A 24092-nucleotide genomic window follows, 5' to 3' on the forward strand; every position below is an offset into this window, starting at 1 on the left:
AATTTTCTCTGTATTCTTCCAATCTTATTTACATCTTTCCTGTCACTAGGTGATCAAAACTACACACAATACTCCAAAATTAGGACTCACCAACATCTTATTCAACTTCAACACAACATCCCATCTCCGGTACTCATTACTTTGATTTATGAAGGCCAACATGCCAAAAGCTTTCTTACAACCCCATCTACCTGTGAAGCCACTTTCAATAAATTCTGGGCCTCTATTCCCTGATCCCACCATTCACTGTGTAAGACCTACCCTGGTTGGTCCTACTGAAGTACAACACCTTGCACTTGTCTGCATTGAAACGTTTTGCTATATTAATAGTGACATCGAAATACTGCCATGATAGTGAAGCAGTTAGCACAAAGCTATTACAGCTCATGGCATTGGAACTAGTTCAATAATGGCACCGTCCGTTATGAGTTTGTATTTTCTCCCCTCGACCACGTGGGTTTCTTCTGAGTGTTCTAGTTACTTCCCACAAAATGTACTGGTTAGTAGGTTAATCAGTCATCGTAAATTGTCCTGTAATTAGGCTCGGATTAAATAGGCGTTTTGCCGAGTGGCGCGGCTCGCTGGGCCAGTTCCACATTGTATCTCTAAATAAAAAAATAAAATCAATAAGTTCCTACTAGTTTTGAGGTTAAAGATCAGCTTTATTTGTTACGTATACATAGTGAAATGCATCGTTTGAGTCAAATCAAATCAGTGAGGATTGCACTGGGCAGCCCGCAAGCATCATCACACTTCTGGCGCCAACATAGCGTGGCCAACGCTCATTAATCCTGACCCGTACGTCTTTGGAATGGTTGTTCAGCCCACAACAGCAGAGCCCATAGTCATAGTTGGCCTGATCAGAGGAGATGATGAGACGGCCTACAGGGACGAGGTGTGCCAACAACAAGCTGGCCCTTAATACCCAGAAGACCAAGGAGATCATTGTGGACTTCAGGCATGCTAGGAGCCACACTCACGCCCCCATCTACATCAATGGAGCTGTAGTGGAGCGTGTATCAAGCTTCAAGTTCCTTGGTGTCCACATTTCCGAGGATCTCACCTGGTCCTTGAACTCCTCCATCCTGATCAAAAAGGCACAACAGCTCCTTTAGTTCCTGCAGAGCATCAAGAAAGCTCACCTCTGTCCCAGGATACTGACGGACTTTTACCGCTGTACCATTGAGAACATACTTACCAACTGCATCTCAGTGTGGTATGGCAATTGTCCCATATCAGACCGCAAAGCACTCCAGCCTGTGGTGAAAACTGCCCAGCGGATCATCGGCACCCAATTGCCCACCATTGGAAACATCTACCATAAATGCTGACTGGGCAGGGCGAAAAGCATTATCAGGGATGCATCTCACCCTAAGCATGGACTTCTTACTCTCCTCCCATCCAGTAGGCACTACAGGAGCCTCCGCTCCCGCACCAGCAGGCACAGGAAGAGCTTCTTCCCTGAGGCTGTGACCCTGTTGAACCTCACATCACAGCGCTAAGCAGTATTGCATCTGTGTTGTACTGTCTCAGTACTTTTATATTTGTGTGCTGTAGCACTTTTTTTTATTCGCAGTTATTTTGTAAATAACACTATTCTTTGCATTCCTGGTCAGATGCTAAATGCATTTCATTGGCTTTGTATCTGTACTCGGCACTATGACAATAAAGTTGAATCTAATGTAATCTAATCTAAACTCAAAGTGATGTTTATTGTTATATGCACAAGTACACGCTTGCACAGATGCAATGAAAAACTTACTTACAGCAGCATCACAGATAGAGTTTCAGAGAAGCAGCGTTCATAAGAAATACACAAACATAAATTATGCACGATTTTTTTTACAAGAAATCACAATCAGAACAAAATAAGAAGTCCACTTCAGGGCAAAGTGGTCACGGTTTTGTTAAACTGCGTTCGAGAAGTAACCTTTCCAACCGTTACAGTGAAAAGTCTCAACTGAACAAAGATTACAAAAAATATCATATTCAAACTTCAAGAGGGAGATGGCAATTCACACAGAATTACCGACATGTAAACCAGCTGGTCCTCACAAATCTCTGCACTAAACATCCAAAGCACAAACATATCTGTGTTTTCAGACCTTGGTGATCAATGAGATTGAAAGATGTACCAAAGGTGGACAGTTACATTGAAAATCAATGCACTCGTCCACTGAATCAGCATCTGATAATGTAGCCACTACTTCACATGTGAGAATATGATTATATTACTCTGTGCTGCAACTGTGACAGTAAGATGGGGCTCAAGGAGTGATTCTTCTCCTGCTCGATTTCCAGAGAACCTCATAACCTGCGAGATTCTGTGTCACCCCATTATGTTACCGGAGTACAGCCCACATCATGTCATCCCCCAAAATAGGTGATGGGACAGGGTTTTAAGAAATTTGATCCAGCTGCCCGTGTCATAGCTGCTTCTGGGTTCATGTCCTTCCGTAGCAACATCCATCTTAGAGTAGAATAAAGGGTCAGCACATCATTGACATATAACTTAAAATGAATCGGTCCCAACACTGACCCCTGTGGAACTCTACAAAGAATCGGTCCCAACACTGACCCCTGTGGAACTCTACAAAGAATCGGTCCCAACGCTGACCCCTATGGAACTCTACTAGTCACTGGTAGCCAACCAGAAAAGTCCCCTTTATTTCCACACTTTGCCTCCTGTAAGTCAGCCAATCTTCTATCCATGCTAGCATCTTTCCTGTAATACTATGGGCTCATATATCGTTAAGCAGTCTTATGTGCGGCACCTTGTCAAAGGCTTTTTTAAAATCCAAGTAAACAGCATTCATTGACTCTCCTTTGTCTATCCTGCCTGTTACTTCCTTAGAGAACTTCAACAGATTTGCCAAGCAAAATTTCCTCTTAAGGAAACCATGCTGACTTTGACCTATTTTATCATGTACCTCCAAGTTCCCTGAAATCTCAGCCTTAATAATGGACACCACCATCTTCCCGACCATTGAAGTCTGGCTAACTAACCTACAACTTCCTTTCTGCAATCTTCCAGTCCTTCAGAACCATGTCAGAATCTAGTGGTTTTTGAAAGATCATTACTAATGCCTCCACAATCTCTTCAGCTACCCAATCCAGAATTGTTTTTTCCCCCAATGAGCTCAACCACAAGCTGCACTAAAAACTCATCTCGTCAGCACTCTACAAATGCCCCCCCCTTCAAATCCAGCACCAAGCTGATTTTCCCAATCTACCTGCATATTGAAATCCCCCACGACTATCATGACATTGCCCTTTTGACATGCCTTTTCTATCTCCCATTGTAATTTGTACTCCACATTCTCGCTACTTTTTAGAGGCTTGTATATAACTCTTTTTACCCTTGCAGTTCCTTAACTCTATCCACAAGGATATTACATCTTTCAATCCTACGTGACCTCTTTCAAATGATTTGACTTCATTGTTTACCGGCAGAGCCAATCCTTCTCCTTCCCCGACCTGCCTGTTCTTTCCATACAAGGTGAATCCTTGGATGTTCAGCTCCTATGATCTTCTTTCAGCCACGACTCGGTGATGCCCACAACGTCATTCCTACTAATCTCAAACTACGCTACAAGATCATCTACCTTATTCTGTATACTGCGTGCATTCTTGATTTTGCCCCCATATTACACATATTTCATCCCCGACTTCAATTCAACCCCATCATCTGCCTGTCCTTCCTCACAGTCTCACTACACACTGCATCTAGTTGTAAACCAACTGACCCATCTTCAGCCCTATCATTCTGTTTCCCACCCCCCCCCCGTCAAATCAGCTTAAACCCTCCCCAATAATGAGTGTACTTCAGGCAGAGATTGATAGAATCTTGACTGACAAGCATTTAAGAGTTTCAGAGAGAAAGCAGGAAAGTGGGGTTGAAAAACTCAGCAATCAGAAAAAAATGAGAAAAATGGCAGAGCAGACTCAATGTACTGAATGGCCTAACCCTGCTCCTACATCAGCACAACACTGTGAGCCGAGGTGACTGCGCTGTGTCGCACTTTATGTTCTATATCTTAAGGTCTTACGGTAAGAAAATAGAGTTCAGGTGAAAGATTAACTGCGGTATATCAGAATCAGGTTTTTATGTCGTAAAATTTGTTTTTTTTTGTGACAGCATTACATTGTAATACTTAATAATAAAAATAACTATAAATTACAATAAGAAATATATTTAAGTACATAGTGCAAAAAGAGAGCAAACAAAAATAGTGAGATAGTGTTCACAGGTTCATTGTCCCTTCAGAAATCTGATGGCAGAGGGGAAGAAGCTGTTCCTGAATCACTGAGTGTGTGTCTTCAGGCTTCTGGACCTCCTACCTGACGGTGGCAGGTCCTGGGTGTTGGGAGTCCTTAGTGATGGATGTCACCTTTTTGAGACATCATCTTTCAAAGGTGTCTTCGATGCGGTGGAGGTTAGTGTCCATGATAGAGCTGGCTGAGGTTACAACTCACAACGTTAACATTGGGTTTCATAGGATTGCTTATATATTTAAATTGATTGTGTTTTGTTTTTTTTAAATGTGATCTTTATGCTTATTGTGTTTTTTAATGCTGCATCGGATCCAGAGTAAAAATCACTTTGTTACTCAAGTGTACTTTAGAATGACAACAAACAATCTTGAATCTTGAGCCTTACTGAACAGGGAAAGTATCCATTTCTTATGGATAACCAAGTTATCCTTCAAAACTTGAACCAACCTACCAGCCAGTTCCAATGACAGAATAGAGGACTATAAAGCTATCAGAACAATCCAGCACATTATTAAACCGCAGCTCTGCCCAGCACCGACATTGATTGTTACTTTGAAAATAAGAGGAGCTCAAGGTCTGTGCAGCATGGAGACACATCACAGCAAAGCTGACGCAGACTGTAGTAATGCAGCTCTCCTGTTTCACTTCAACCCGTCAGCTAGCACTGGAGGAGGTCGACAGGACATTGTTTGGGTACACGTGGTTACAAAGCACAAAGTTAGGCACATTGCTGAGTGTGTTTATATATTTATTTCTTTGTCGAGATGCACCGTGGAACAGGCCCTTTGAGCTGCACTGACCCGCAATCCCCCAATTTAATCCCAGCCTAATAATGGGGCAATTTACCATAATCAATTAAGCTACCGACCGGTACCATAAGACCATAAGACACAGGAGCAGAATTAGGCCATTCAGCCCATCAGGTTTGCTCCGCCATTCCATCATGGCTGATTCCGGATCCCACTCAACTCCATACCCCTGCCTTCTCACCATTTCCTTTGATGCCCTGACCAATCAGGAAATCTACTCTCTGGCTAAAAAATTCCTCCTTAACTCCGTTCTGAAAGGTCACCCCTCAATTTTGAGGCTGTGCCCTCTAGTTCTGAGATCCCTCCACATTCTTCTAAGTTCGATTAAGTACAGGCCCAAAGCTGCCAAACACTCATATGTTAACCCTTTCATTTCCAGAATCATCTTCATAAACTTCCTCTGGACTCTCTCCAATGACAATACATCCTTTCTGAGATAAGAGGCCCAAAGCTGTTGACAATACTCCAAGTGCAGCCTGACTAGTGTCTCATAAAGCCTCAGCATTATCTCCTTGTTTTTATATTCTATTCCCCTTGAAATAAATGCCAACATTGCATTTACCTTCATTATCACAGACTTAACCTGTAAATTAACTTTCCGGGGGTCTTGCATGAGGACTCCTAAGTCCCTCTGCACCTCTGATGTTTGAACCTTCTCCCCATTTAGATAATAGTCTGCACTATTATTTTTCCTTTTACCAAAATGGATTATCATACATTTCTCTACTCTGTATTCCACCTGCCACTTTTTTTTTTACCCATTCTTCCAATTTGTCTAAGTCCTGCTGCAATCACATTGCTTCCTCAGCACTACCTACCCCTCCACCTATCTTTGTATCATTCACAAACTTTGCCACAAAGCCATTAACTTCACTATCTAAATCATTGACAATCAATGTGAAAAGCAACGGTCCTAATACTGTACTGACCCCTGAGGAACACCACTAGTCACTGACAGACAACCAGAAAAGGCCCCTTTTATTCCCACTTGCTGCCTCCTGCCTGTCAGCCATTCCGCTATCCATGCCGGTATCTTTCCTGTAACGGCGTAGAATTTTATCCTGTTAAGCGGCCTCATGTGTGGGACCTCATCAAATGCCTTCTGAAAATCCACATAAGCAACATCCACTGCCTCTCCTTTATCCAGCCGGCTTGTTACTACCTCAAAGAACTCTAATAGATTTGAATCAGAACCAGGTTTCTTATCACCGGCATGTGACGTGAAATTTGTTAACTTAGCAGCAGCAGTTCAATGCAATACATAATCTAGCAGAGAGAAAAAAAAATAATAAATAAAATAAAACATATATAATAAATAAACAAGTAAATCAATTACAGATATTGAATAGATTATTTAAAAATGTGGGAAAAAAACAGAAATAAAAATAAAAATAAGTATATTTAAAAAAAGTGAGGTAGTGTCCAAAGCTTCAAAGTCCATTTGGGAATCGGATGGCAATCTTGTCAGACAAGATTTCCCTTCACAGAAAACATGCTGACTTTGACTTATTTTGTCATTAGTCTCCAAGTACCTCAAAACCTCATCTTTAATAATAGGCTCCAACACTTTTCCAACCACTGAGATTAGGCTAACTGGTCTATAATTTCCCTGCTTTTGCCTTCCTCGCTTCTTAAAGAGCAAAGTGACATTTGCAATCCTCCAGTCCTCCGGGACCATGCCAGAATCAAGTGATTCTTGAATGATCATGACCAATGCATCTGTTATCTCTTCAGCAAACTCTCTCATGACTCTGGGATGTAGTCTACCTGGTCCTGGCAACTTCTCCACCTTAGGACCTTTCAGTTTGCCCAGCACTTTTTCTCTTTTAATAGTAAGATATGCATGGACTCTCCAATTGACTGTGTGCTGCTTGAGTGTGGCCATATGGTGACGTGTACTAAGTGTGGAAAGCGTATGAATGAATGCCCAATTTGTCGACAGTTTGTCATACGGGCTGTGCATGTCTTCAGATCTTGAGTAACCACAGCTACTATTAAACTATATCAAATTGATTGGAGAAGTGCATTTTCACAACCCAGATTCCATCCTGCTGACTTAAACCTATCAGTCTACCTCTCCTATAGTAAGACTGTTAATACTTTGCTACTTCATTCATTGAAAACACCTTTTAATTGTACAGAAAGTGAATCTGTGGAAATAATTGCCAGAGGCTGCTGTGATGGCCGTTTTTATGTATATTTAAGGCAGAGGTTGATAGATTTTTGATTGGTCAGGGCATGGAGGGATACGGGAGCGAGGCAGGAGATTGGGGCTGAGAGGAAAATTGGATCAGCCATGATGAAATGGTAAAGCAGACTCGATGGGTCAAATGGCCTAATTCTGCTCCTATATCTTATGATCGTACAGAGAAATGCCTTTATCCTTAGCAGTGGCACTCATGAACCTCTGGCACACTGTTAGTGCCTTCCACAGTGAAGACTGATGTAAAGTACCCATTGTTCACCTTCCATTTCCTTGTCCCCCATTACTAACTCACCAGCATCATTTTCCAATGGTCCATAATCAACACTCACCTGCCTTTTACTCTTTATATAATTGAAAAATCTTTTGGTATCCTGCTTTATATTATTGGCTAGTTTGCCCTCATATTTCATCTTTCTCCAACTTCCCACTCACTCTTGCTACCTTATATGCCCTTTTCTTGGCTTTTATACAGTCCTTAACTTCCCTTGTCAGCCACAGTTGCCTACCTCTGCCATTTGAGAACTACTTCTTCTGTGGGACATATCTATCTTGCACCTTATTAACTACTTTCAGAAACTTCAGCAATCTCTGCTCTGCTATCATCCCCACCAGTATCCTCCTCCAACTCACCTGGTCAAGCTCCTCTCTCATGCCTCTGTAATTCCTTTTATTCCATCACAATACTGATACATCTGACCTATGCTTCTCCCTTTTCAAATTGCAGTATGAATACAATTATATTATAATCACTGCCTCCAAAGGGTTCCTTTACATTAAGCTACCTAATAAGATCTAGGTTATTACACAACACCCAATCTAAGATTGCCCTTCAATGAGTAGGCTCTAGCACAAGCTGCTCTAAAAGCCATCTTGCAGGCATTCAACAAATTCCCTCTCGTGATCCGACACCAACCTGATTTTCCCAATCCCCTTGCATATTGAAGTCACCCATTACAATTATGTCATTACCCTTATTACATACCTTTTCCAGCTCCCTTTGCAATCTCAACCCCACATCCTAGCTACTATTTGAAGGGCTATATATGATTCCCATAATGTTATTTTACCCTTGCAGTTTCTTAAGTCCAGCCCACAAAGATTCAACATCGCCATTACCTCTTTCTAAAGATGTAATTCCGTCTCTTACCAACAGAGCCACACCACTGCCTATGCCTTCTGCCTGTCCTTTTGATACAAAGTATATCCTTTGATGTTAAGCTCCCAGCTACAGCCTTCCTTTAGCCATGACTCAGTGATGCCCAAAACATCATACTGTCTAATCTCGAATTGCACCACGAGTTTGTCCACCTTATTCCAAATGCTATGCGCATTTAAATACAGTACCTTCAGTCCTGCATTCTTCACCCTTTTGAATTTTGCGTCTATGGTACAACTTAACTCTTTGCTCTGTCTGCATTTGTGCCCAATCATTGGCTTGTCGTTCCTTACATCCATCATCTACTTGTAAACCTGTTGGCTCACACTGAGCTCTATCGTATTGGTTCCCATTCCCCTGCCATATTAGTTTTAACCACTCCCAACAGCTCTAGTAAACCTGCCCACAAGAACAGTCTTGACGAAGGGTGCCGGCCTGAAACGTCGACCGATCGTTTCCACGGATGCTGCCCGACCTGCTGAGTTCCTCCAGCGTATTGTGAGTGTTGCACTAGAATATTGGTCCCCCTCGGATTTAAGTGCAACCCATCCCTTTTGTACAGGTCACACCTTCCCCTGAAGAGGTCTCAGTGATCCAGAAATCCGAATCCCTGCCCCCTGCCCCAATTCTTCAGCAGTGCATTTATCCTCCACCTCATTCTATTCCCATCCTCACTGTCACATGGCACAGGCAGCAATCCCACGATTACTAGCCTTGAGGCCCTACTTCCTAATTCCCTATATTCTTTGTTCAGGACCTCCTCCCTTTTTCTACCCATGTCGTTGATACCAATTCGTACCACGACCTCCAGCTGCTCACCCTCCCTTTTCAGGATATTGTGGACGTGTTCAGGAACATCGCGGACCCTGGCACCTGGGAGGCAAACTACCAACCGTGTTTCCTTTTTGCATCCATAGAATTGCCTATCTGCCCCCGATTATAGAGCCCCTATTACTGCTGCCATCCTTTTCAGTTCCTTACCCTTATGAGCCACAGTGCCAGATTCAGTGGCAGAGGCACGGCCGCTGTTGCTTCCCCCAAGTAAGTTGTCTCCCCCAATAGTAAGCAAAATGGAGTATTTATTGTTGAGGGGGATGGCCACGGGGTGCTCTCCACTAATGTTCCCCCTTCCCTCTCCTGACCGTCACCTATTTATCTGCCTCCTGTAGCCTTGGGGTTACTACCTCCCTGCAGCTCCTGTCTATCACTGCTTCACTTTCCCTAACAAGCCGAGGATCATCGAACTGCAATTCCAGTTCCCTAACACGTCTCTAAGGTGCTACAACTTAATGCACCCGGTGCAGGTGTGGCCATCGGGGAGGCTGGGTGTCTCCCAGCAATCATCCGATTTAATCCTAGCCTAATCATGGGACAACTAACAATGACCCATTAAACTGCCGACTGGTGTACCTTTGGAATATGGGAGGAAACCAGAGCACCCGGAGGAAACTCACGCAGTCACTGGGAGAACATATAAACTCCTTACAGACAGCGACAGGAACTGAACTCGGGTCTCAGGTACTGTCAAGCGTTGTGCTCACCACGATGGTACCGTGTCACCCCAACGTTGATTATGCATCAACCATATCTCAAAATAATTTCATCATTTTCAAGTTTGGCTAGACACATAGATGGCAGGGGTATGGAGGGCTACGGTCTAGGTGCAGGTTGATGGGAATAGACAGTTTTAGTGGTTCAGCATGGATTAAAAGGGCTGAAGTGCCTGTTTCTGTCGTGTAGTGCACTTTTCAATGATTCTATTACTCTATTTCCCCATAAACACAATTGATTCTGCAGATGCTGGTCAACTTGAGCAATACACACTCAAAATGCTTTTCAGAATGAAGGGGTCTCACCCCGAAACGTTAACTGTTTATTCCACTCCATAAAATCTGGCAGACCTGTTGAGTTCCTCTAGCATTTTGTGTGTGTGCATCTTTCACCATGCCCCCACTTGACGAGTCCGAAAACCTCACCAATCCCATCTTCCCACTTTGCTGAATTGTGCAGTCAGCGGAACAAGGCAGTTGACATAGCATACCCCAAGGAGCAGAACGGAGTACTTACTGGACTGAAGATCCGACACAGAGTACAGCTCCTCGGAAGGGCAGGGCAACCCACTCATCTGTGAGACAAAGTAGATCACTTTAATAACACATGACAAATTTCTCCCTCTTTCCACCATCCTGAAGACCGCATCTCTTTGCTAGAAATCAGAAACTGGGGTAGGCCAGACAGCATCCAACTTGCCCCTCAATACCACTTCGTCAGTCTCTCGTGTCACTATTCACTGACTCTGCCTCCAAGGCTCTCTGGGTAAGAGTCATGGTCCTGGGAGAGAACTTCCTCCTTATCTGCCTAAAACAGGCAATGCTTTATCCTGACCATATAACCATATAACAATTATAGCATGGAAGAAGGCCATCTCGGGCCTTCTAGTTCGTGCTGAAGTCTTACTCTCACCTAGTCCCACCGACCCGCACTCAGCCCATAACCCTCCATTTCTTTCCTGTCCATATAGCTGTCCAGTTTAACTTTAAATGACAACATCGAACCTGCCTCAACCACTTCTGCTGGAAGCTCGTTCCACACAGCTACCACTCTCTGAGTAAAGAAGTTCCCCCTCATGTTATAGACCAGTTAGCCTGACATCAGTGGTGGGGAAGATGCTGGAGTCAATTATAAAGGATGAAATAGCGGCACATTTGGATAGCAGTAACAGAATCGGTCCGAGTCAGCATGGATATACGAAGGGGAAATCATACTTGACTAAGCAACACTCACAACACGCTGGAGGAACTCAGCAGGTCGGGCAGCATCAGTGGAAAAGATCAGTCGACGTTTCAGGCCGGAACCCTTCATCAGGACAGTAGGGGGAAGGGGCAGAGGCCCTATAAGGAAGGTGGGGGGGGGGTTAGGAAGGAGAAGGCTGGTCGGTTCCAGGTGAAAAACCAGTAAGGGGAAAGATAAAGGGGTGAGGGAAGGGAGGCAGGGAGGTGATAGGCAGGAAAGGTGAAGAAAGAATAGGGGAGAACACAATGGGTAGTAGAAGGAGGCAGAACCAAGAGGGAGGAGGTAGGCAGCTGGGGGAGGGGGCGGAGTGACATAGGGATAGGGGAAGGGAGGGGGAGGGAATTACCGGAAGTTGGAGAATTCTATGTTCATACCAAGGGGCTGGAGACTACCTAGACGGTATATGAGGTGTTGTTCCTCCAACCTGAGTTTAGCCTCATCATGGCCATAGAGGAGGCCATGTATGGACATATCTGAATGGGAGTGGGAAGCAGAGTTGAAGTGGGTGGCTACCGGGAGATCCTGTCTGTCTTGGCGGACGGAGCGGAGGTGCTCGACGAAGTGGTCCCCCAATCTGTGTCGGGTTTCACTGATGTAGAGGAGGCCGCACCAGATGCAGTTGATGACCCCAACAGACTCACAAGTGAAGTGTTGCCTCACTTGGAAGTACTGTTTGGGGTCCTGAATGGTGGCAAGAGGGGAGGTGTAGGGACAGGTGTAGCACTTGCCCTTAAAGGGATCAGTGCCAGGTGGGAGATCCGTGGGGCGGGACGTGTGGACCAGGGAGTCGCGGAGGGGCTCTTGCTTGACTAATCTTCTGGAATTTTTTGAGGATGTAACTATGAAAATGGACAAGGGAGAGCCAGTGGATGTAGTGTACCTGGACTTTCAGAAAGCCTTTGATAAGGTCCCACATAGGAGATTAGTGGGCAAAATTAGAGCACATGGTATTGGGGGAAGGGTACTGACATGGATAGAAAATTGGTTGGCAGACAGGAAACAAAGAGTAGGGATTAACAGGGCCCTTTCAGAATGGCAGGCGGTGACCAGTGGGGTACCACAGGGTTCAGTGCTGGGACCACAGCTGTTTACAATATATATTAATGATTTAGATGAGGGAATTAAAAGTAACATTAGCAAATTTGCAGATGACACAAAGCTGGGTGGCAGTGTCAAATGTGCAGAGGATGTTGAGATAATGCAGGATGACTTGGACAGGTTGGGTGAGTGGGCAGATGCATAGCAGATTCAGTTTAATGTGGATAAACGTGAGGTTATCCACTTTGGTGGCAAGAACAGGAAGGCAGATTACTATTTGAATTGTGTCAAGTTAGGAAAAGGGGAAGGACAACAAGATCTTGGTGTCCTTGTACATCAGTCACTGAAAGCAAGCATGCAGGTACAGCAGGCAGTGAAGAAAGCTAATGGCATGTTGGCCTTCATAACAAGGGGAGTTGAGTATAGGAGCAAAGAGGTCCTTCTGCAGTTGTACAGGGCCCTGGTGAGACCACACCTGGAGTATTGTGTACAGTTTTGGTCTCCAAATTTGAGGAAGGACATTCTTGCTATTGAGGGAGTGCAGCGGAGGTTCACGAGGTTAATTCCCGGGATGGCGGGACTGTCATATGTTGAAAGATTGGAGCGACTGGGATTGTATACACTGGAATTTAGAAGGATGAGAGGTGATCTGATAGAAACATATAAGATTATTAAGGGATTGGACACGCTAGAGGCAGGAAACATGTTCCCGATGTTGGGGGAGTCCAGAGCCAGAGGCCACAATTTGAGAAAAAGGGGTAGGCCATTTAGAACAGAGTTGAGGAAAAACTTTTTCACCCAGAGAGTTGTGGATCTGTGGAATGCTTTGCCTCAGAAGGCAGCGGAGGCCAATTCTCTGGATGCTTTCAAGAAAGAGTTAGATAGAGCTCTTAATGATAGCGGAGTCAATGGCGAGAAGGCAGGAACAGGATACAGATTGTGGATGATCCGCCATGATCACAGTGAATGGCGGTGCTGGCTCGAAGGGATGAATGGCCCAATCCTGCACCTATTGTCTATTACCCCTAAACTTTTGCCCTTTAACTCTCAACTCATGTCCTCTTGTTTGAATCTCCCCCACTCTCAATGGAAAAAGCCTATCCGTGTCAACTCTATCTATCCCCCTCATAATTTTAAATACCTCTATCAAGTCCCCCCTCAACCTTCTATGCTCCAAGGATAAACACCCAACTTGTTCAACTTTTTTCTGTAACTTACGAGATGAAACCCAGGTAACATTCTAGTAAATCTTCTCTGTACTCTCTCTATTTTGTTGACGTCTTTCCTATAATTCGGTGACCAGAACTGTACACAATACTCCAAATTTGGCCTTACCAATGCTTTGCACAATTTCAGCATTACATCCCAACTCCTGTACTCAATGCTCTGATTAATAAAGGCCAGCATACCAAAAGCTTTCTTCACCACCTTACCCACATGAGATTCCACCTTCAGGGAACTACGCACCATTATTCCTAGATCCCTCTGTTCTACTGCATTCTTCAATGCCCTACCATTTACCATGTATGTCCTATTTTGATTAGTCCCACCAAAATGTAGCACCTCACATTTATCAGCATTAAACTCCATCTGCCATCTTTCAGCCCACCTTCTAACTGGCCTAAATCTCTCTTCAAGCTCTCTGACAATGTCCCCGAGTTCAAAATAAATCCAAGTAAATTTATCATCAAAGTATGCAAACTCACTACATACTACTGCGAGAATCATTTTCTTGCAGGCATTCACAGTTGAACAAATGAGGACAACAGAATCATGAAAAAGACTGACAAGCAACCAATGAGCAAAGGACAAACTGCAAATACAAAAAAAATCATAATAATAAGTAAATAAACAAAAAAGAGTAACTCATGAGAGCAGACTTGTAGAGTTGCAACTCATTTTCAGTATTATTTTTATTTCTACTTTGGTTGTCAGTCTTTGTTTATGTAGTTTTTCATAAAATTCTATTGTATTTCTTTTTTTTTCTTCTTGTCAATGCCCGCAAGAAAATAAATCTCAAGGTAGTATATGGTAACATTTATATACTTCGATAATAAATTTATTTTGAAATTGAACACAAAGGTCCACCCTCCTTAAACGTCCAGCAGTAAAAATCACCTCAATCCCAGAAATCAACCATAAGACATAGAAGCAGAACCTTCCCAATGCAAGCACACATCCCCATGCCCCCTGCCCACAACCCAAATAAAAGAGAACATTGCTACATATAACACCCCTGGTGTGATCTCACTAATCTTCGAAAGAGCTCCATCAAGATTTTTGTAGTTTGTACCATCTGCAATAAAGGCTACAATTCCATGTCCCTTCCTACCTACTTGCACTCCTGCAGACGAACTTTCTATATTTCATGAACAATGATTCCCAGCTGCTCCTGTATGGATTCTGTGGACATTGTTAGCAATCACAAATGGAAGAAGATCACACCATGCTTAATCCTTGTCTTGCCCTTGGCCTCTGTCAGTTGGGATGTTAAGCTGACATCTGTCTGCCTAAGATACACAGTGTATTTCATCACTTCAGTAAGGGCAAGATATTTCACCCTAGGGTTCTGGCCAAAGTTTGGCCTTCAATCAGGATGATTCGCTTTACTGCTCGAGGGATCCAGGCATGCATAAATTGGACCACCTGTTGTATCCATTATAACAGGGGCCACACTTCAATGATAGTTAACTGGTTGCCAAGTATTCTGAGACATCCCAATGTAGTGAAAGGCAATGATAGAAAGGCAATTGCTGACTTTTCTTTTCATTCTTACATCCTCTGATGTATTATTAACACAGAGACTCTTAGACACCTGTCAAACAAGGACCCAAGTTGATTTTTTTTCTCTCTCCTTAAATTGGATTGAAAAAACAACTGAAGTGATTGAAACCAGCATTACCAGAGGTCAGCACTCCGTATACAGACAGGCAATCCACTGCAAAATGATTCTGTTATTGCAAATTTAAAACAATTTTTATCATTTTGTAGTGATCTTTTCAATTTAAAACACAAGTTCTGTATTTTTAAATGGTCAGAAAAATGGTGAACATATCACATTTTCAGTCCTAAATGTCACTAAACTGGTGCATAAAATTTGAATTTTAATTGTATTTTGGCTGATATTGATGCCTCAACTAATATCACCAAAACAAATGATTTTCCTGATACTGTCTTCTTCAAAATGTTCAGCAGATGATATTGTCCAGAAGGTTCTTTGAAAGTCAGGTATGGGGGATAAATCTTGTGGCTACGGCCATGTTATTAGTTGTTCATAACAAAAGAATAGCAGTAACCAACACACTGTACCGTTAAAAAGACACAACCAAAGAGAGAAGACAAGAAAAGAAAGGACATAAGAATGTCAAAGTCGCTTTGTATTGAAGACTAGCTCAAACTAGCCAGATAAGAAAATTCCTTCCTAAGAACAAGCCAAGAAACAGTCTGACACAGGCTGCAGACAAAGAAGCTACAAAAAAGTACTGAATCAGTTTTACAAGTTATAAAAATCCTCTGAACATTCACAGATTGATTATGCAGACGTACAAGCAAGAATAAAGGAAGTTAAAAAGAGAAATGACAATTTAGATCCTAATCCAACAGCAGACACTAACGCATTTTCTCTCAGCCTTTGACTACGTCTATCTTGCTCTCCACCTCATCACAGACACTTCTTTTTTCCTCTTCACCCCCTCCCCAATCTGAAATACCTCTGATTTTATCGTTTCCTTAATCTGTTGAAATGTCAACTGAAATCACTCTTTGCGGATGCTGCCTGACCTGCTGAGTATTTCCAGCAATATCTCTTTTTTAATTATGAAGCAAAACATTCAGTTCCTGGTCCTGGTTTCAAATGATTTATTACAACACGAAAAGAGTTTCAATAATTGAAGGGCTTCAAGCTCCTCAGAATTATAATTAAGGCCGAACTATCACTAAGGAACATTATCTTTCTACAGCAGGAATCATCTCATCTTTTATTTGTTTCTTCTAGCTAGGAAATGTACACATGTTCAAAGAGGACATTACCATAGCAGATCTTTCTGATCATTGAGCTGCCAGTCACTGGCTACAATGAAACCAGAAATAAATCATTACTGTTTCTGTTTTCAGACTTTGGTTTCTATCCCTAAATATGATTATGGTGAAGAATCCCAAGAGGCTATAAACAATTTGCCTTTTTAAAATTATTGATAACAAAATTTATGTGGACTGTTGAACAACAAAGATTATTAAAATGCATTGTGGGAGGTGGTAAGAACATGTTGAACTGAATTGTTCCTGCAAAAGTAGGAATCAGCCTCAGCAATATTGGTATTTGGTTAATTTTTGTCTCATGTACCAATATACAGTGAAAAGCTTTTGTTTGTATGCCATCCAGCCAGATCAATCTAAACAGATGGATAGGACTGAAGGAAAACAGTGGGGGATATCACACACAAAATGCTGCAGAAGCGCAGCAATCAGGGGCTTGCCCAAATTTGTAAGCTCAAAATGGCAGCTGTTTATTCCCCTCAATACACACACGCAATCTCAATGGCTCTCCACATGGCTTTAGACCACCTGGACAAAACAAACACCTATGTCAGGATGCTATTCATCGACGATAGCTCAGCATTTAATACCATCGTTCCCACAATCCTGATTGAGAAGCTGCAGAACCTGGGCCTCTGTACCTCCCTCTGCGATTGGATCCTTGCCTTCCTAATGGGAAGACCACAATCTGCGCGAATTGGTGATAACATATCCTCCTCGCTGACGATCAACACTGATGCACCTCAGGGGTGTGTGTTAGTCCACTGCTCTACCCTCTATATACACATGACTATATGGCAAGGTAGAGCTCAAATACCATCTATAAATTTGCTGACGATACAACCATTGTTAGTAGAATCTCAGATGATGATCAGAGGGCGTACAGGAGTGAGATATGCCAACTAGTGGAATGGTGCCGCAGCAACAACCTGGCACTCAATGTCAGTAAGACGAAAGAGCTGATTGTGGACTTCAGGAAGGGTAAGACGCAGGAACATGTACCAATCCTCAAAGAAGGACCAGAAGTGAAGAGAGTGAGCAGTTTCAGGTTCCTGGGTGTCAAGATCTGTGAGGATCTAACCTGGTCCCAACATATCGATAAAAGTTGCTGGTGAACGCAGCAGGCCAGGCAGCATCTCTAGGAAGAGGTACAGTCGACGTTTCGGGCCGAGACCCTTCATCAGGACTAACTGAAAGAAGAGCTGGTAAGAGGTTCTCATAATCCTGGTGATGGTGCTAAGTTTGGTAAACAATGTTGGGAGATTGACAGCTCTCCAAGATAAGAGTGTTTCAGCAATTCAGCTGATGAGTAAGGCTGTTGCTAGGGAACCACACAGAAAGACTGATGTTCATCCTCCCTGGGTAGATACCCGCATGGTTAGGCAGCCTGTTGAGGCCTATGATAGCAAAACCAGAGGTTTAAAGTATGATGATGTGACACAGACTTTCTTACCTTCCAGATTTCAGCAGGACTTAGAGAGTAGTACAGCTGATGAGAATAAGGTGTATGAGAAAGGTTTGTCTTTATTGAGGAAGGAACAGAAGCAAGATTTTGGAATAGTGGCTTTAAGGGAGATAGCTCTCACAGGAGAGGAGGTTCAGAAAGAGTCAGTGGGACATTACCTTAAATATGGGGTGTTGATGAGGAAGTGGAAACTAGCCACTGTGCCTGCAAGTCATGTGGTGGTTCCAAAAGTTTACAGGGCTGAAATTTTAAACATGGCTTACAGTATGCTTTTAGGTGGACATCATAGAGTGAGAAAGACAGTGAATAGGATTATGAAGGAATTTTACTGGCCTAGTTTAAGAAAAGTAGTTGTGAATTTTTACAGGACTTGCCATACCTGTCAAGTTGAGGGGAAATCTAATCAGGTTATTCAGGTAACACTACTTAAGCCGATGTCTGCTTTCAGTGAACTTTTTCCTAGGGTCATAGTGGATTCAGTAGGTCCACTGCCAAAGACTGCAGCTGGTTATCAATATGTGTTAATAATCATGTGTGCTGTGTCTAGGTTCCCTGAAGCAGTGTCTTTTGAAAATATTGAGGCCAAGACTGTGGTAACCGCATTCAGTAAGTTTTTCACACTGGCAGGTCTGCCCAAAGAAATTCAATTTGACCAGGGTAGTAACTTTACTTCAAGAACATTCCAGGAGATAGTTAGAGAATTGGAAACTAGGCACATGGTGTCATCTGCATATCACACGGAGTCCAAGGGAGGCTTGGAACAGTTCAACTCAACTCTTAAGACCATGATTAAAGCATATGGTGTGAGAAATGGGAAAAATTGGGATGAGGGGGTTCCCCTCTTCTTATTTATTGTTGGAGATTCGATTCAGAAGGCATTGGAGAGTAGTCTATTGGAACCTGTGTCCAGTTACAGGCCAAAAGGACCTTTGACCCTACTCAGAGAACTATGGTCTGAGTTAGAAACATGTGTCAGTGTGCTTAATTATGCTTTAGAACTCTGGAAGAGATTTAATAGGATTTGTGCCCTTGCAAAGGAAAGTTTACAAAATGGTCGAATCAAAATAAAACACTTGTTTGCTAGATTTGCAGCTGGGAGAATTGGTATGGAACAAAATGGAGTCGTAGAATCTGATAATGGGGTGATAAAACATGTTTACCCACTGAATCTAGTCTCACCAAGATGTTAGAATTCCATTGTTTTGAAAAATATTACTGATAATGTCCATCAGTTGGACCCTAAACCGCAAAAACAAGTGAAAGGACTAATTGGCATTTTGAAGCGGTGCACAGGTGCAGTGCATCACATATTTATAAATTCAGCCCAGCCCATGAAACAGAATCTTTACAGAGTGAACTTCGAGAAAAATAAAGTGGTTGAAGAAGAAATTAGAAACAAGAAAGTACAAGGAAAGAGAATGGATGACTGTATTGACAGAGTGGGGAAGGCTAAGTACCTTATTAAGATTGACTTGTTAAAGGGATATTGGGGTGTTCCTTTAACAGAGAGGTCTAAAGAGATATCAGCATTCGTGACACCATCTAGACTGTACAAATACAATGTTTTACACTTCGGGATGAAAAATGCTCCAGAGACATTTCAAAGAATGATGAATTCTGTGATTGGAGGTTTAGAAAGCACAGGGATTTATATCAATGATTTAGTGGTCTGGAACGACATGTGGGAAGAGCAGATTGAAGCTGTAGAAAAACGGTTTGACAGACTTTCCAAGGCCAATCTTACTCTGAACCTCGCTAAAAGTGAGTTTGGCCATGCCACAGTTAATTATTTTAGCTATGTGGTAGGCCAGGGCCAACTGGCTCCTGTATAAGCTATTATAAGGTTCAAGCTATGGCTGAAGTTCCTGTTCGGACCAGCAAGGAAGCTTTAAGAAGGTTTTTAGGAACAGTTAAGTATTACTGTAAGTTATGTAAGAACTTTGCTGACATCGCTCTCCCCCTAACAAAACTCCTGGGGAAGAGTGAAAGATTTGTATGGAATGACCTTTGCCAGGAGGCATTTGAAGGTCTGAAAACCATCCTGTGTTATCATCCTGTGCTCAAAGCACCTGATTCTTCAAAGCCATTTTCTGTAACAACAGACGCTAGTGATGAAGCTGCTGGGGCAGTACTGTTACAGGAAGGAGTGAATAACATTGAACATCCAGTAGCTTATGTCTCAAAGAACCTTAATGTATACCAGAAAAATTATTCAACTGTTGAAAAGGAATTATTAGCACTTATTCTGATCTTACAACATTTTGAGGTTTATATTTCTCCTGCTCAAAGACCCCTTGTGATTTACACGGATCATAATCCGTTGGTGTTTTGAACTAAACTGAAGGATAAGAATAGAAGGTTATTAAATTGGAGTCTGATATTGCAAGAATTTGATCTGACAATGAGACATGTGAAAGATACTGATAATATTATAGCTGATTAGTTATCCAGATATTAAGGTGGAAATTGTACACATTTTTGCTCTGTCATCTGATGATTTTACCTGTATTGTTTCAAACTTTGTAATTTATATTTAGATTTAAAAAAAATTTGTCTTCGTCAAATTTTTTTTCTGAAGAAAGGGGGTGTGACAGGATCCTGAATTACCCCTATGAACTGTGCTCATTTACCCCTATTAACTGTGCTTTTGAAAAGAGAGAGAGAGAGTTATTTAACACCAACAGCTTGGTTTTAAAAGAGAGAGAGAGAGATGAAGAATGCTCACAGGGTATTGATACTTCTCAAGGACAGTTGCCTGCTTGTGCATTTCTTACACAGAGAGAGGAAGGAGGTGTTATTTGAATGACAGCTGGTATCCAGTATGGTGAGATAAATAGGAGGTCAGATGATACAGACCTCAAACACATGTTTTGGACACTGAATGAGCATTGTTGTGCCCGCAGAAAAAGTGGGTTTTTGGAGGATCGATCAGGCGGATCGATCAGTCACTCTTGCATTGAAAAGGAAAGGGGTTGACTGGTGGGGAGTTGTCCATGTGTCCACCCTCGCCTGTGTGATAGCTCCACCACAGAAAACTGGTCCCCTTTGTTAACAGTCGGTGACTTTTTAAAGGATTTCGGAGGACAACGAGAAGATCGATGGCATCAGCTCACCTGAAGACTCAAATCTCTCCCTCTCTTTCTCTCCATCACTACTCAACTCAATACCACGAACTGAACTGAACTTTACTCATCATCGTAAGACTGTATCTTTTTACCCCAAGACTTAAAGAAGCTTGGTTTATCATATATATTTCCACACTTACTGATATACTTACATATATATATATATACACACACATATATATATATAAAATCATTGCTAACCTGTTTGATTTATCTACATTTATACTATTATATTACTGTATTGCGTAGTTACTAATAAATATTAGTAGTTTATAGCAATACTGGACTCCAAAGTGTTTTCCATCTCTGCTGGTTCTTTATTCCCATCACGGGATACGTGACAATGGTATGGAGGAGCTACTGCACAGGACCAAAAGAAACTGCAGAGGGTTGTAAATTTAGTCAGTTCCATCTTGGGTACTAGCCTACAAAGTACCCAGGCCATCTTTGGGGAGCGGTGTCTCAAAAAGGCAGCATCCATTATGAAGGACCTCCAGCACCCAGGGCATGCCCTTTTCTCACTGTTACCGTCAAGTAGGAGGTACAGAGGCCTGAAGGCACACACTCAGCGATTCAGGAACAACTTCTTCCCCTCTGCCATCCGATTCCTAAATGGACATTGAACCCTTGGACACTACCTCACTTTTTTAATATACAGTATTTCTGTTCCTTGTATGATTTTTAATCTATTCAATAAACATATACTGTAATTTATTATTATTTTTCTCCTTCTTCTATATTATGAATCAAAATCAAGTTTAATATCACCAGCATATGTTGTGAAATTTTTGCCTTTGCCATAGCAGTACAATACATAATAATAGAAAAAAATAGTAAAGTACTGTAAATACATATTTATTAGTTAAATTAAATAAGTACTGCAAAAATAGAAATTAAAAAGTAATGAAGTACTGTTCATGAGTTCAATATCCATTCAGAAATCGGATGACAGGGGAAGAAGCTGTTTCTGAATCGTTGACTGTGTAAAAGGATTGAACTTCAATTTTGTATTCTTTGCAGAAAGAAGAAAAACAAAGTGAATAATTCTGAATTACAGCTTGTTGAAATCTCACAGTGAGGAAACCCAAAGCATCATGGAGCCTCATGCTTGTCAAAGATCAGAGGTGAACAAGAGATTAGCTGTCAAAGGATCATGAAGTGCTTAAGGAATATTCCTTCCATAATTTAATCCGATATCAACTTTCAATCCCTTCACAAATGTGCCAAAACTTCTATAATATCAAATTCAACCAATAGTCCACACTCTATCAACTTACCAGTTTGAAGATTATCCTCGCAACCAGCCTAACCATGTCGGTTGGGACTTGAGGATAGATGCTTCTCAAACACTTGCATTCAGACTTGTGTTCCGGCCAGGCCAGTTTCTGGAATATAACAAAACAGACTGAAGGTGAGGAATATGCAGCACAGCTGAATCTAAATCACAAATAAGGAAGTTTACAGCACAGGCTCTGGAAAGAAAAAACACATTTCAGTCGAAAATGCTATTGAGAACTCGGATAACAAGAGAGACCCCCACCTCTTAGGTGACAATATGGTATAAAAGCAGAACTATCAACTACAAATACAAGGAGATTCTGCAGATGCGAGAAATGCATAGTAACCCATACAAAATGCTGGAGGAATTCAGCCCAAGATCCTGATGAAGAGCTGAATCCTAATGAAGGATCAATCCCTTTGGAGAAGATAATTCTTGACGAGTGATCGTACCACGACTAGCAATTCATAGATTGCATTCCTGTACTTTAGAGGCAACCTCCTGTCAGAACCGCCTAGCTGTAACCCTGGAGCACCTCAGTGGCTTTCATTCACAAAGAACACGCCTCCTGGAAGAATCTCTTTACCTTTGCCTTAAAAATTACGTGTTCAAGGATCAACTTTATATGCCATATAAATTTATGCATATCTACAAAAAACTAAGTTAAAGGATAAGTTGGGAGAATTGGCTATTTCATTTGCTTTAAAACGCTGCTTGCGCATTTCTATACATTATCCAGTTATTGTTTATGAACCCGCAAATTCTTCTGTTTTCTGCCTTTTTTTTAAAGCTTGACCATTTCTTGCTGTGCTGTTTTTTTCAACTTGAACATGTCGCTGCGCTTCAACAAGTAGGTAGCCGTCTTGGGTTTATTAAAAACTTCCTCATCACCACTGTTATGTTTTGTAATTCCAAAACATCAGGCATCCTGACATGCCAGCTCAGAGACTTCAACCAATGGATCTCGACTTCCAGGACCTGCCAAAATTGGTCTACGACCTTAGGGGTTCTGTCCCTCACTATCGAGCCCAAGTCTGGCTAACTATACGACTTTGAACACTGGTCCTCAAAGTCCCAACTGTCACGGGCTTCTGACCCCGTAGTCATCCTGGGCCCGGACTCACAGCTATCGGGTCTCCCACGTCTGGGCATGCCAACTCAGCGGCTTCAATCATTGGGTCTCGGTGTTCAGACTCGCTGGCTTAGGTCCTTCAACTTTTGAGCTTTGACCTCCAGTATCAACCCCAGGACTTGCTGATCGCGCCAGACTTGCACAGAGCTCTGACACCAGAGGTCCATAAACACAGAAGCATCTCTCCCCAGTAGGTGGTTGCTTCTACTGTGGTACAAACTAAAATGGTCTTTCCAAAGCTACAGCTACTAAGTTCACCAGTAACAGCTGCATTAACTTGCAACACATTGATAGAGAGATCTTGTGAAAACTACCAGCAGCATTTGCAAACTTTGCAAATAACATTCTGCTTTCACGACTCTATGACAGCACTGACGGCCTCTCCCGTACTGAGGGGCCTGCTGTAGGTAACTCCCGCCTCAGAAGTGTGAAGAAAGCCAAGGATGATCCAGCAGGTGATACGTTCAGATTCAGATTTATAGATTACTCGTACATCGAAACAAAGAGTTAAATACATTATTTGTACTAACAAGCAAAACCCCTGAGGATGAGCTGAGGGCAGCCAACAAGTGTCAGCACACATCCTGGTGCCTAAACAGTACGGCCACAAAGCTCTGCGGAACAACACAGAGCAGAAAAAAAAAACAAAACACAAGTGTCACATACCCCGTGACGGGTTAAAGAACCAGCAGAAATGGAAAACACTTTGGAGTCTGGTATAGAAACATAGAAACATAGAAAATAGGTGCAGGAGTAGGCCATTCGGCCCTTCGAGCCTG

General features: G+C 42.4%; 1 protein-coding gene across 2 annotated transcripts in view; it reads right to left on the bottom strand.

The window, feature by feature from the left end:
* Positions 1-24092, bottom strand: part of smyd3 (SET and MYND domain containing 3) — a 1006799-nt gene that overhangs the window by 726154 nt on the left and 256553 nt on the right. For both annotated transcript variants that reach the window (XM_063055477.1, XM_063055475.1), the window contains 2 exons: positions 22180-22287; positions 10514-10571 (listed from right to left, as the gene is read on the bottom strand). In XM_063055477.1, the coding sequence (XP_062911547.1) occupies positions 10514-10571; positions 22180-22287 (166 nt within the window). The remainder of the gene's footprint in view (positions 1-10513; positions 10572-22179; positions 22288-24092) is intronic.

The sequence above is a fragment of the Mobula hypostoma genome, chromosome 8, assembly GCF_963921235.1.
Source record: "Mobula hypostoma chromosome 8, sMobHyp1.1, whole genome shotgun sequence".
NCBI classification, from domain to species: Eukaryota; Metazoa; Chordata; class Chondrichthyes; order Myliobatiformes; family Myliobatidae; genus Mobula; species Mobula hypostoma.